Below are 15,953 nucleotides of genomic sequence, written 5' to 3'. Positions count from 1 at the left end.
TTGAATTGAAGAAAAAGTATCATGCAAGGAATTTGATGAATACACAGAAGACTTTTATTTACACAAGAATTTTAACTAAACTGTTGGGTTATTAATTTTATACAGTTTGGCATCATTCAGAGTTATATCTAGCTGTCGGTACCGTTCTTTCAAGTTTGCCTTCGACGTACATTATTTTGTATGCCATATCGTTCTGGCATGTTTACAAGCATTATCCAATGTACAATATACTCCTGTCCATTTTCAAATTTCTAAATGAAAAAAGGTTACCTCTTATGAAATTCTACTCAAGATTTAATCAAATATTTTCTTATTTGTAGAGTCAAGAATAGTTGTGTTCTCAGTCTGTGTGAGTAGTTCATTCTATGAGGAATGAAAATCTGTGCATTCTTTCTCTGTCTTCCAGTACCTATTCAATATCTAACCTAATTGACATTCTGGTGATATTTGGAATGTAAACATCCTCAATGTTTATCATCTTCAATCAAGTATTCCCCATTGAATACAGGACAAGTTCAAGTGTCTTCTTGTAGCTTATATGAATGAAGAGATCTATCTCCATGATCTTACAAATTTTCCTTATATTGCACAAAGCATACAGTAGAGATGATATTATAAATGGAAATGTTTTGATTTTAGAGTAAATATGCTTATTCCTCTGTACATATCTATTTTCTGCTCTGTGATTCTCTGCCTCCCTTCGACCTTTTTCTTTCTCTCTGTCTCTTTCTCTCTCTTTGTCTCTCTGTCTGAACTGTTAAGTGGTGAGTTGATGATCATGTTCCATACGGCTCCTCGTTGTTTTCTTCAGTCCATGACTTTAGGTAAACACTTGGATTATAAGACCATTCCTTCGACCCATTATTAAACAACGTGTAGAAATGCACCGGGTTACTTCATATGTAGAGAGTTTTGGGAAAAGTTCATTCCAAAATCTAACCAAACAAGAAAATTTTATTTGCCATTTTGTGAAATATGAACCAGGAAGACTAATAATTTCCATAGGTATTTGTATTGAATAATAGCAAAGTAATCATAGTGATTAGGTATTAATCAAGGTCACATATTTTGTATCCATTGTTACATGGTGATTATTTTATTGAAATAAAAGTAAGCCTAGTGAGAGCTCTGGAGGCAATACATTCAATATACTTTTAATACAGCATGTATGAAAAGCAGGTCATGATTTTGTTTGCACTGCTCAAATTTGTGTTTGAGTTAAACTTACCTTCTGACCAGTGATATTGATTCAAATGCATTATTTGATATATGTATTGGATATTGTGTAAATCTGGAAGAGCAAACATGCATTGAAAGTAGAATATCACCAGGCCATAGATCTTAACGATGTATCACAGATCTGATATTTAAATATTGATTGCATATCAATTATAAAATCTGTTGTATGAATATGGTTAAATGTATACAGGGGCGAGGAGATTGTTCGTGGAGATAAATGATGGAGAATTTATCGATAATGATGATAATTATGATATTGATGAAGCAGATGAAGAGGAAGATGATGATGAAGATGCCGATGGAGATGATGATGATGATTGATAAAGAATGATGATGTTGATGATGATGATGGTGTTGATGATGATGATGATGTTGGTGATGATGATGATGATGGTGATGAAGCAGATGATGATGCAGATGATGATATGATGATGATGCTGCTGCTACTGCTGATGATGATGATAGTGATGATGGAGTAGAAGATGATAATGATGGTAATGACAATGATATAAAAAAATGATGAAGATGGTTATGGTGATGATGTTGATGATGATGATGATGATGGGTACAGGACAGAATTAGGTCCTAAGTTTGGTATATATACCAGAGAATACACTGTATTAGGCTTAATACCACAAAGTTAATATCTACTCATGATTGCATGTCCATAACATGAGAACAAGACCTAGGCTCTGTAAACAGAAAGATATACAACATATTTTAAGTAAGGTACATGTACCTTGTCAAAAAGTCTGCTGCGTTTTTTTTTTAGCAGGAATCCCGCTGTAATGACACTGTATCTTTTGATAGATAGATTTCCCAGCATTCCCCATTGTTGTTTATGATAAAGTGTGAGAATTGGCAATGAAAGGCCGCTGCATGAAAGACATGTTCTGGCTTTTTACGAGGAATACCCAAATTCAATTGTATCTTTTATGTATTTTTTAAAATAATATTAGAGGCTTATAATATCACAGTATTCCATTTTGTTTATCTATACTTTGGACTTGATGGTCCTTTGAAAACTGTTCTTGAACTATTTCTATAATAGAGAGTAGTGGTCCGTCCAGGTCAGTTGAATAGTACAAGGGTTAAGTAAATATAACAGGCTATGATTGTGAATACAAAATGCAATTCTTATTTATTTCCAACAGATAGAAATATTAAGACATTGTGATGTAAGTACAGTGGAGACATTGGGAAATGCATGCACACAAAATCATATCACCAGCTATTTTCATGATACATGTACATGCCTTCATTCTGGAGAGTCAATTGATTTCTGGTGTGGAACTATAATCATGGGAAATATTAGCGTTTTTGTTTAAAATATGAGAATGAGTCGGGATGGAGTAATTTTTAATGTAAGGAGCTGATTTGAGGGATTTGATCATGATTGAATGGTGTACTGGTTGTGGATTGAAATCCCAAAGGCTAGGCAATGACAAGCTATCTCACCTGTCTAATTTCTGCCAAATTGTTCCAGGTGCAGATGATTTGATAGATAGAAAAATAGCCAAGAGGCATGTTTGCTTGCTTATTCACAAGGAGAGCTTGAAGTAGTACATGTATGTTATTTGAATGAATGAAGGAAAGACGTGGAGAAGATGATAGCATGATGCAGTTATATACAACAATAGAAGAGATGCGTTCTTGAGAATGTCAAATGTAAAAAAAGATTATTTTGATTTGAAAATATAAACTACAGAATAGAGTAGAAGTGGTTTATTTTTAAAAATCATTTGTGGCCCAATTAAAGGTCGAGTAACAGACTTTCATACAATAAAATAAGCATACATTGAAAGTTACATGGAAGAACATTAAATTATCAAACTGTGGAATTAATAGAATAATAATTTTCCAATAGATAGAAATGCAGGAATTCAAACATGTTGAGAAAGAGCTAAGGTAATAATTGCTTAAAACAGTTTGAATCAAATTCAGATGTTAAAGATTGGAATTCTCTTCCGCAGAGTTTGAAAACCCAGACGTCGGTGACCACCTCCAGGGAGGCAACCTGAACTCATACCTGTATAATGATGCCATTTGACTGACAACCATTTATGTACTCATTTGTAAAGTTGAAAGCTGTATTGTATATATATTTGTTCTCTAATTTTCTCTGAAGCGCCTTAAGCATCTTATTAAGATAGTGTGCTACAGTGTAGATACAAACTTTATGTTTATTATGAAATGAGAGGTGCAAAAATGGAGAAACACAGACAGACTGAAAGGGAGATTGATTGAGGATGGTTACATGGGAAGTGAGATGAGACAGGAGTATGATAAAAAAATAAGAGAGAGAGAGGTGAAAGGGGGTGTTGATATGAGCCATTTAAAGGAGTACTCCAAGCTGAAAATATTATGATTTGAACGGATAAAGAAAAATCAGGCAAACTCAACACTGAAAATCTCATCAAAATCGGACTAGGAATAAGAAAGTTATGACATTTTCAATATATACATTATTTCCGTGAAATAGTTCTCTGCATGTCTTCATGAATATTCAATGAGAAAACTGATGATGTCATATCCCCACTTGTTCCTTTGTATTTCATTATAATGAAAATATGTTTATTCAAATTTTGTCCTCCAAGCACTAAAAAATGGATTGACAACTGATTTGATGCATTAGATATTCATAGCTGGAACTTATTTTATTATATGGGAGACATAAAATATACATGTATGAAAAAAATAAAATGGATTTCATGTAATAACATAAGAAAAAGGAAAGTGGGGATGTGACATCAGCCAACCTAATGAATATTCATGACAACATGCATTCTGTTTTCACAAAATATTGCTATTGTTAAAATGTCAGTAACTTTGTTATTTATTATCAGAATTTGATGAAATTTTCAGCATTTTGCTCAGTGAATTTTACTCTATAAAACTAATTGGATATGATTATTTTCAGCCTTGAGTACCCCTTAAATATTCATAAATGTAAACATGAAGCATGTTGAATAATGATTAATTGAGTCTTAAGGGTGAGAAGATGGAAGCAAGAGGAAACAGAGGAGGCAGATCGAAATTAAGAGGGGGGGGGGGGGAGTTGATGTTATGAAACAAAACTTTTTATAAGTGTAAATGCGGAGCATGGTGAATAGTTATTAATTAATTGGGTCTTGAGGGTGGAAATTGGGAAACAAGAAGAGACCGAGGAGGCAGATGAAAATTAAGAGAGAGAGAGAGAGGGGGGGGGGGGTTGTTGATGTTATGAAACATCAAACTCTTCATTTCTGTAAAAGGGAATCATGCTGAATTATTAGTAATTCATTGAGTCATATCTTATTATGTCTCTGAGCTGATTTTCAAGGAATGAATTTCAAGGATTTTCAAGCAATGTTGTATTCGCATTGTTGGCTCAGTCTGCAGTATTTGTGACTTGGGCGAAAAACCTTGGATATAAAAAAAGCTGAATACTCAGAAGAGTTTTGTGGCTGTCATTACCATATTTCCACAGTATCTATAGGGAAAGTCCTCCTTATTACATGATGTAGATAAAATTTGAGATAGAGATCTCATGCTTTGACATGCAGTACATTATCTTGGCATAAGCAAAAAACAACCCAAAACGATCATAACAAAGTAAATGAAAGAAAAAAAAAAGAGATAGAATTCTTCCCTATTCTTTTCACCCTGTCACTGTAAATGTACATTTTATTTTAGATTTGTTTTGAATGCATATATTTTGCTGATATTTGGAAATAGAATATAATTCTTGTTTGCTTGACGTTACAGAATGTCTGGATTATCTCTCAGGACACTGTATCTATGTCCTGTTTGTCCACTAATCATTGATTAAGCTGATAAGCTTTGATTGTTGTTTACTCTGTCTTGAGCAATCTGTTGCTATTTACGTTGGGTCATTATATTAGAAACTAGATCATTTATATTGTCTTGTGTTGGGTTGAGTTGGCATATGCTGGCTAGCCGTATTCTGCCAAGCTTGATATACATGTAGATTCGATATAGATTGAAGTAAAAGAAAGAAATTAGAAAATAAAATATTTTGTAAATACAATAATTTTGTATCACTCCTCGTAAATATAGGAAATGAGATTGCCATATAAGTTTACAAATTCTTCATGTGTATAGTTATGTATACTTTGATTTCATATTTGTATCGTTTTAATCAGATCAGTATTTCCATTTTTAAAATCTGTACATATACATATTTTACAATGGGTATAAGTAAATAAAATGAATGAGCATTCACCGTTCATTTTCAAAGAATGTTTCTATGGTAATCAGTCTACAGAAGTTGTTTATCTGGTGTATCTGAAGGATGACATGATTACACATTCCATTTCTTTGTTACGACTGATTGTTGACACGAACAGTCTTGTGATGCTGCCCTACCCACTATTTGGATAAACCTGTTCCAAGGGAATAAAATAAATACAAATAAATTATGCATGACTGAGGTCACTATTGGTTGTTTGTAGTTTTATAATCCACATTTATTGGTAGAATTGACACTTTATTTTTGTTTGTTGAACAGAAGGCAATAAAAAATATATACCTCTCGAAATTGTACCAAGTAGGTCAGTCTGATTCGAGTGAGGGACACAACTGTAGTAACATTTAGACAAGCCTTATGGATTGGTTTAGTTTAGTACTTAATAATGCTTTTAGAATGCAGCCATACTATTTAGAACGCTATGTGAATATATAGGAATAGCTAAAGAATCTCATCTCAGCTTGGTTATTCTACATTTAGTGTGAGTTTTACTGAATGATTTTACACTATTGTGGATAGGCCTGATATGATCCTATGCTCTGTCATCAGTAATATGGATGGGTAGAGATTAAAAGTTCAAGATTTTTCATATATGTCATTAAAGAATTGAACAAAGGTATCTTTCGGATCAATTTCTTGCTGAAGGAAATTACGCTATGGCTGGGATTCAAAGCCACAACCCTCTGTTTCAAAGTCCAGAGAAAGGTCCACTGGGTCACCAAGCTCCAGTTTGTATTATAAGTAATTAAATGGAAATAATGTAAAGTTGATATGTTTTATTGTTTGGATTTTTTTTCTTTCAGGCCCATCGGATCTTGTGCATCAATCGTCATCATATAGTACTACTGAGTACAGCTACCAAAGCAGTGGTACAGTCCACACCAACTGATCAACTTAAGAATTGGCACATTGATGCATGTCATAGTGGTCCTCTAAGCAGTCTATTAGTGGTGGAATTCCAGGTAAGTAGTAATTGATTTTCACCTGTGACACTTTTCATTTCTTTTAACAAATGTATGCTCATAAATTCTTTAAACCGTGAGTATAATGGTGTGCAGTATTGTAGTGTAGTATTAACAAATTGGCATTCATCATTCATTCATTCATTTACTCATTCACTCGCTCACTCACCCACTCACTCATCCATCCATTCATTTAATTTAGATTTAAATTCAGACACCACTAAAAGTGGTAGCCATTTCATCGAGTTGAATAAGCTGAAATATAATCTTTTTAAAAAACTTTTTCGTGAGATGAAATGGCCAAATGAACTTTACAATAAAGCATCTTATATAAAACCTTGAATCTTACCTATAAAGTCAAATATTTTGAACTTGAATGGGCAGGTATGTTTTCCTCAGACACACAGCGTACTGAGATGCAGTTCATTTCACATTCTTTTGCATTGTCAATGAGTCGCCACAATGCATCTAAGAGAGAGATTTTGAAAATAAGTAATGTAAAATACTCAAGAAATTCTCACCCAAGAAAAATATCAGGTGAAAATTTCTGTTTTATCCAATACACACTGAATGCTTGCACTGATCTTACAGGCAAAGAATTTCAAGTAAGCATGAACATTAATGTAAGGAATTTTAGTTTTTTTTAGGTTTTTGAATAAAACTAGGGGTCCATAAAGATAGTCTGGGGAAAAATGACAGATGAGCTAAATGTTATATCAAATAGTTTAATATAGGAATCAATCAGTTTTTTAGAAGGATTAAAGAAAAACTTAGAAATGTTTTTCTGAATTAATTTGTAGATGTAACATTATGAGAGTCTTAATTAATTGTAAGAAAAGGAGGCTTAACTTTTAAAGCAGAGCAACTGCAGTTGCTCTATTAGTTTTCTAAAGGTTCATTATTTGGTCATTGTGCTATTCCTTTAATTATGACAAATTTAGATGTATTGGAGTCTGTGTCTCCTCCTGTTATCTTCTGATGTCTAAACAAGTGTCACTTCTAATCCTACATCTTCAGATTGAATGGATTAATGATATACGCAGACAAGCATTTCCGCCATTTATCATTTCCGTTCACCCTTGAGTTTCCAATTGCAGATAAAAGAAAGATTTATGAATGTTGTGTGGACTTTTATTACCTTTACTTGGTAATCGATTTTATTTCATGAAATTATGGAGGATTCAATTTCATTTCATTTCCTTCATTTTATTTTATTTAGTTTTTTAACCTTATGTCCAAAACGCTGAAAAAAAAATTGATTATATTATTATAACAAATGTTTCACGGATGTTCTTTTCTTTGTTATTTACTATGAATTCATAATTGGTTTTAAAATAGATAGATCAATACACTGTTGGTGTCATAAGGCAGTCATACATGAGTTTGTAAACCAACCTGTGATCTTTTACAGTTGACCTTTATGACATAAAATACACAATAATGTATCACCATGAATTCATGCAATATAATCTTTATAAAAAGTATTGAAGACAAGTGAAAAATTGCTCTCTGTTAGATTTGTAGCAAAGTTTGGAAAATCTGATATTGCCTGATGACAGTATCTCAATTCTTGTAGAGAACACTTTCTAGGAAAAAGAAGATTTCCACTTTATATGTCATATCTCTGAAATAGAACTTTTTCTGAGCTGTGCTAAAAATGTCTAGATTTGGAGTTACAAGGTTTTAACAGTTCATGGTTGGTATGGTTCGTGTAAATTTACAAGGTTTAACACTCCATGGACAGCAGATATGATACTTTAAGACAATGCAGCTTGCAGTAGCTGTCACCATGACAATATCTTATCTCATAATGGTTGTCTGCTGGAAAGCTTTTCCATTTGACAAGAATAGTCCATGTCCTTTTGGATCGTGGCCTTATACTCCCCTTCATCCTTCATCCCAGACAGTCATTCCATTTCAACCAAATCTTCTCTTTTTTCTGCAATTGTGGAAGAAAGTGAGTGATGTTCAATTTGGAATATCATTTGATAACAGGGTAAGCCCCAGTGGACTCTACAGCCTTTGTCACTCGCGGAGCTGAGAGCCATCTGCGGAGCACTATCAGCCAACATGCAGGAGGCGTCCTCTTCTAACCCGGTATCGGATAGCATCCCGGATGGTGTTGTCACGGCATCAGCGCCTTCCACACCAAGTCTTGGTAAGTCACCAATATCATGTGACTTTTTCAGGTTTCTGATATTATTCAATGTTGTTGTTGATCTATCCTTGCAAGGGAAAGCATCAATTTGATGCAATATATTAATCCATAAATAATATTTGAAAAATAAAAAACTTTCCATGGGAATAAATGGGGATTTATTGGGAATTTGGGGAATTTTCAGCAATTTTCTGCAATTTTCAAGAAATGTTGGGAATTTTCAAAAAGTAGCAATTTTCTGATAATAATATACAGGAATTGGATGCCTGCCAACAATATTAGTGTCATACAGATGGTGAATATTATTTTTATTGTTATTATTAATTTCATTATCATAATTATTACTTACAATCTTGACAGATCGGGTACCATACTCAGATTCCCCAGTTCTAGACTCCAAGAGTCTTCTTGCTCAAAGTGCATTATACCATGAAGAACTTTCTAGATGCGGACGTCTTCTCAACTTCCCCGAGGAGGTAGCCCTCATCCTAACACAGACAGAATTCAAGCTCTTCAATGAGGTTCCACCGGCAAGCTATGTCCGCCATATCGGTCACATGACCTTACCGTTGCCCGATAATTCAGCACAGCAGAGAAAGTCTGTTAGGGACCTAGATATCAGGTTTCATGAGGTAAGTTTTTTTTCTGCTGTTTGGACTGTGGTAGTATCTTGATTTACAGTCTTTCAACCTCTCTACTTTGGAATAAAACTTTGTGAAATATGATGGAAATATTGATAGATGGAACATCCTACTATTTAAGATTCTGAATCATTGTACAAATGCTTATGTTCAAATCTGTGACTATGTATGCAACCATTCTTCTTAGAATAAAAGTGAATTAAATATGCAGTTGTAATGACGTCATAGTAATCATACAATTGGCTACTATTTGAAACCAATTTGGCCTTTACTCCAAAGTAAAGACTTGCAATCATCCAAAATTGTTATGTAGTATTCTTACAGTTTATTCAAACCTCAAATAGAAAGATACTTTTCATACACATTTTACAGAAAATATGAAGCAATTTGTGATTTGTTCCAAACTGGGCTCTTGGACCAGTCAAAAGGTGTGTGGAGGCCTTAAGCCTCCTATCCTGTATGTAAGATATGCCAATTGTTGTTGGTGATGCCACGTGATATCCCTCAAATTACATCTTTTTCTCCTGCTATTACAGTACAATGGTAATAAAAGAAAGCTCCTTCATGTAGGTTTCATCACTCCACTGCCATTTTTTACCTAAACATGAACAAGAAATAATTAGGTGGTCTGTCTATGACAGATCACCTCTTATGTTTGTCCGAATTTTCTTTCTTTATTTATTTATTTCTTATTTTTATTTCCTCCATTTCTTGTGGACAGCAAATCTCAGAAAGTTCATATTCAATAATCATCAAAATATCACCACATATCAACATCAATAAGACCTCAATTCTGCAAGAATCTTAATGTCATGACGTCATCATGACGTCATCTAGACGCCATTTTGTAAAATCACATTATCAATCATATCTCCATTATCAATTATCAAAAATCAATCAAATTCACATGACATAAACTTCAGATCAAGGGTCATCAGGTCATGTCATCAAAAGTCACCTAAAGGTCACGACGCGCGCGTACGCGCGCGTCAAAATTTTAAAATGCTAAAAATCACTTTTTGACCAAAACAGAGTACGTTTTAGGTCATTTTAAGCATTTCAAAAAATTGCGCGCGCAAACGTATGCGCGCGCGTTTCCGCGCGTAACGCCTCAATGCAACTCAGAAACACCGTTTTTTTTTATTTCATTGCATTGATCATATAATTTTGAGCAATTTGATACCTTGATCAACCTTCTACGACCATTAATAAGGAAATTAACACCCGTTAAAGTTTGCAGCACGTGTGCGCGCGAGCTCTCACTATAGGCCATATATGGGCAAAAACATGCCTATAGAAAATCCGCTGTAGTTCTTCAGAACGCATGGGGACCCCCAATTTTTTTTTCATATTTTGATAGAGTATGAACTAGAGATATAATTTCATGTCTCATTTGACCCTCAATTATATTATGACGTCATCAAAATGGCGTCGGAATTCAAAAAATCCATTTTGCCTATTATGACGTCATTATAATTATGCAAATCTTGCTCTAACTCCGTAAATATTGGTCAATTTTCACCCAATTTTTGATATGTTGTAGCTTAGTTCTTACTCTTTCTGAGTTATTGCCTTTATTTTTCATTTTGATAGACAAATCATCCTCAAAAATTGCAAATAATAATGGCATGTCATTTTTACTCATTTTGCGTGTAATCTCTATGGGACATGACTTTTTCTCAAAACTAGATTCTACATTCTTCTATTTCGTAAGCCATATCTCCAATTTTTGTTGCTAGTTATCCCTGAGCTTTTAGTATGTTGTAGCTGAGATTCTAAGCTTTCGGCTGCGTCTCCTTCATTTTCCGATCAGATGTCGGGATCATGCCCGTAATTCACTTGCAAGATTGGATTTGAGATTCTGGTGTTTTGCTTACGTGTTAAGTCTATGGGAAATATTCTAGCTCAATCGGTTAGGCGTCAGACTTACTTCTCATTCCATCATGCAGGCAGGGGTTCGAGTCCGCGGGTGAACATGATTTTTTTTTTTTTTTTTTTTTTTTAGCTATCTTGCCCACGATCAATTATAAGAATTCTAACAAATAATAGCTAAAATATTGCAAAATTACGAAAGACCATTAGTGCCACGGAGAAAAAAAAACACTATTTCTACTAATCTGTTATAACAGATTACGGTATTTCTACTAATCTGTTTAAACAGATTATAATCTGTTATAACAGATTACGGTATTTCTACTAATCTGTTATAACAGATTACGGTATTTCTACTAATCTGTTTAAACAGATTATAATCTGTTATAACAGATTACGGTATTTCTACTAATCTGTTATAACAGATTACGGTATTTCTACTAATCTGTTATAACAGATTACGGTATTTCTACTAATCTGTTATAACAGATTATGGTATTTCTACTAATCTGTTATAACAGATAACGGTATTTCTACTAATCTGTTTAAACAGATTATAATCTGTTATAACAGATTACGGTATTTCTACTAATCTGTTATAACAGATTACGGTATTTCTACTAATCTGTTTAAACAGATTATAATCTGTTATAACAGATTACGGTATTTCTACTAATATGTTATAACAGATTACGGTATTTCTACTAATCTGTTATAAAAGATTACGGTATTTCTACTAATCTGTTATAACAGATTAGTAGAAATACCGTAATCTGTTATAACAGATTATAATCTGTTTAAACAGATTAGTAGAAATACCGTAATCTGTTATAACAGATTAGTAGAAATTCCGTAATCTGTTATAACAGATTATAATCTGTTTAAACAGATTAGTAGAAATACCGTAATCTGTTATAACAGATTAGTAGAAATACCGTAATCTGTTATAACAGATTAGTAGAAATACCGTAATCTGTTATAACAGATTAGTAGAAATACCGTAATCTGTTATAACAGATTATAATCTGTTTAAACAGATTAGTAGAAATACCGTAATCTGTTATAACAGATTAGTAGAAATAGTGTTTTTTTTTTCTCCGTGGCACTAATGGTCTTTCGTACAAAATAAAACAGATTATAATTACTTTTTTATATCATATCTATTTATCTGTCTGTCTATCTACCTACATGACATATCTATCTCTCTGTCTAATATATATCTTTCTGTTTGAATACGTCCCTCTCTCTCTATCTATCCATATGTCTGTCTGTCTATCTACCTACATTGTATATCTATCTGTCTGTTTATCTCTCTCTCTCTCTCTCTGTCTAATATATATGTATCTATCTGTTTAGATATGTCTATCTATCTATCCATCCATCTGCCTGTCTCTATCTATCTATCTATCTATATATCTATCTATCTATCTGTCTGTCTGTCTCTCTATCTATCTATCTATCTATCTGTCTATCTATCTATCTATCTATCTATATGTCTGTCTCTCTATTCATCTATATGTCTGTCTCTCTATCTATCTCTGTCTCGATCTCTATCAATCTATATGTCTGTCTCTGTATCTATCTATATGTCTATCTATCTATCTATCTATCTATCTATATATCTATCTATATGTCTGTCTCTCTATCTATCTATATTTCTGTCTCTCTGTCTATCTATATGTTTGTCTATCTATATGTCTGTCTATCTATCCATGAAGCTATCACGAGAAGGAGAACCATCTTCCAATTTCTCTCTTAATCCTTTGTTATCGCTTCCTTCGGGCGAAGGAACGATATCTAACATCAATTGGCGAGCCGCCAGGCGAAAGTTAGAGCCCGCTTACATAACGCGATAGGACCACGCAGCATGAAGCTATTACGAGATAGCTCGTAATAGCTTCATGATATGTCTGTCTCTCTATCTATATATATGTCTGTCTATCTATCTGTCTATCTATCTATCTGTCTGTCTCTCTTTCTATCTATATGTTTATATATGTTTTATTAATATAACCACCAATCATCTCTCTATCTATCTATATATCTATATATCTATCAATCTATCTCTCTATCTATAAGTCTGTCTCTCTATCTATCTATATGTCTGTCTCTCTATCTATATGTCTGTCTCTCTATATCTATCTTTATATGTCTATGTTTTATTAATATAACCACCTATAATTTATCTCTCCATCCATCACTCCATCCATCTAATATAATTATCTTTCTTGTATGTATCTGTTTGATTATGTAAATCTGTTTGTCTATCTATTTTTCAATCTAATATCTGTTTAAATATTTTTTTCCTGTTTATCTATCTATACGACAGACCACCTAATTCGTCCGCATGACGAATTAAAATCTAGTTTTATATATGTTTCCTTAATTTGGTGAAAGTTTATATTATGCCTTTATTTGATAACACAAATGAAACGGAAATTGAAGAATCTGAACGGTGTACATGTAGATATATCAATAGGATTTAATCTGTCATTCATAAAACTAAGTCTACAAAGGTTCTTGATCGATGGTTGTAATGATGTCTACCATTGTACTCTCAGACAAGAATATATATTGAATTATTTTCTTGAAAATCTAAGAGTAATTTTATTTCCCTATATGTTTCAAGAATTTTGAAATACAGATTATGAAAGAAAGTAGAAGACAGTGAGAGTAATAAATAGATGCCTTAAAGGAAAGAGAAGGAGAGAGAGAGAGAGAGAGGGTTGAGGAGGGGTGTTATAATTGTCTGAGAAAGAATTGAGGTGTTTAAGAGAGAGAGAGAGAGAGAGAGAGAAAGAGAGAGAGAGAGCAAGAAATGCCATAGAGAGGTGCCATTAAAAGTAGAGGTTATTTGAAGCGAGATGCAAGTTTCCAGGGTAGGATAATATATGCATGCAGCTGCAGTAGTTACTTACCATCGTCAACTTGATTTTCCTTGAATTTTTGAGGTTTTCAACCTCAAATGTCATGACATTTAGGCAAGAAACGCTATTTGCCTCGAGCCAAATAGACCAGGCTTCACACATGTGGTGCATGTGAAATGGGCCGATACCTGTTCACATATTTTGATCTGAATTGGATTAATAAAAGAGTGATGCTGGCAAGAAATTTCTGTTTTTCTTTTTTTATCACAAATTAATTAAATCTATTAGTCATGGCAAATGATCATTATGTGTCACTGACTATTCATCCACCTTCTATGAAATTAGTAATTTATATTAACTCTTTCAGGACAGAATGATCCTGTTTTTCCCAAATTCATTTTATGCAACAGCCTTAAATCATACAAAATACATGTATCGAAAAAAAAAGAATTAATTCCTGAAATTACTGAACCCAGTTTTTATGCATCAGTAATCTTACATTCAAAATTGTAAACAATTTTTTAATCAACAAAATTACTCAACATCCTTGTTTGCGAGGCAGTGGAAAGATTGCTATTTCACCTGCATATCCACAAAGTTTAAACTAGCGAAGACATCCTTTATTAATCTCTAATCATTAAAATGCAAATATATTCAAAAGAAAAATTTAACAATGAAGGAAATTGCTATAAATGTTTGTTTATAAGTTGAAGAATAGAAGCTCATCGTTTCAAATAATTCATGTCCCGGATGAGTGAAATGTATCCAATTATGTTTGGTACATTCATTTTCTTAAATGATAGAAGAAAAGAATGAATATGTTAATACTCCTATATTTGTTTTATAATCAATTCTGTTTAGGTTAGTAATTGGGTGAGAGACATAATTTTGGGTGTGGAAGATCAAGAAGGTAAAGTTAGGAATGTACTCAGCTTTATTCAAGTGGCCAATTCAAGTTGGAACCTTGGTAACTTCAATACAGTCATGGAGATCTTAGATGGTATAAGGTAAGATGCATACAGTGTCTAATGAATCTTATTTCTTTCTCCTTCCATCTGTCTATCTCTATTTATCCCCCTCTTCCTTTCTTCTTATCCTCCATTCCCTTTCCCCTCTCTCTCCCTCACGCGGCCTTCTCTCTCACTCTGTTCTCTCTCCCACATTGCATGTTCCCTACTTTTGTATCTCTTTTGTTTTAATTTCCCCAACATTTTCTCTTTGGTTTGCTGATAGTTATATGTTTTCTAAATTTGATTGATGATTATATAAAAGTGTATGTCAACTCTTAGCCCCTTTTACTGATATTGCATATCAATCATTATTCTTTTCTCCTCTTCTTTGATTCACACTTTGCTTTTTCATGGCGAGGAATTATTATTTTTTAGATTTATTTTAAATTCTATAAGTCCTCACTGGTCTCCTTAGCCGATCCCCATATCATAATTTCTTGCTTATTTTTTTATATCGTACAATGTATATACATATATATATATATATATGTATATTGTGATGACAAGTTTACGTGTTCCAAATGCTCTTGAGGTGTTAAAGCTAAGAATGATTTTGTGCGTCATCTTTTGAGTTAACCTCATCGAAATAATGTATATATCAACTGACTCCGAGCAGAACAATATGTACAATATAAACTTCAATGAAATGTGATAAACTATGAACTCCTTTAACTTGACTCTGTTTAGATCTGAAATCCTGAAGCCAGTGTTTGAGAACATGAAAGACTGTGACATGCAAGGACTCACTGCCTTACAGTCAGCCATCAAGTCCAGTGCGACTGAATACAAGGAGGCTGTAGATAGAGCACTCAACATCCCTGGATGCTCCGTGGTGCCTTATTATGGGGCTTTCTTAGAGGAGCTTCAAGTTATCTGGGATGAGAATGTCCCTACCATGACAAACACTGATGCAGTCTCGGAGGTAAGTTACCTAGCAAACATCAGATTCAGTCAA

At 33.4% G+C, this 15,953-nt stretch overlaps 1 protein-coding gene across 2 annotated transcripts in view; it reads left to right on the top strand.

Moving 5' to 3' along the window:
- Window positions 1-5,790: 5,790 nt before the first annotated feature.
- Window positions 5,791-15,953, top strand: part of LOC129273289 (1-phosphatidylinositol 4,5-bisphosphate phosphodiesterase epsilon-1-like) — a 51,604-nt gene continuing 41,441 nt past the window's right edge. For both annotated transcript variants that reach the window (XM_064107738.1, XM_064107737.1), the window contains exons 1-6: window positions 5,791-5,969; window positions 6,292-6,450; window positions 8,446-8,608; window positions 8,969-9,240; window positions 14,850-14,995; window positions 15,686-15,920. In XM_064107738.1, coding sequence (XP_063963808.1) covers window positions 8,521-8,608; window positions 8,969-9,240; window positions 14,850-14,995; window positions 15,686-15,920 — 741 coding nt within the window. In that variant the 5' untranslated portion in view covers window positions 5,791-5,969; window positions 6,292-6,450; window positions 8,446-8,520. The remainder of the gene's footprint in view (window positions 5,970-6,291; window positions 6,451-8,445; window positions 8,609-8,968; window positions 9,241-14,849; window positions 14,996-15,685; window positions 15,921-15,953) is intronic.

This window comes from Lytechinus pictus, chromosome 12 (genome assembly GCF_037042905.1).
Source record: "Lytechinus pictus isolate F3 Inbred chromosome 12, Lp3.0, whole genome shotgun sequence".
Classification (NCBI taxonomy): domain Eukaryota; kingdom Metazoa; phylum Echinodermata; class Echinoidea; order Temnopleuroida; family Toxopneustidae; genus Lytechinus; species Lytechinus pictus.
This window is presented reverse-complemented; position numbering and strand designations above follow the sequence as displayed.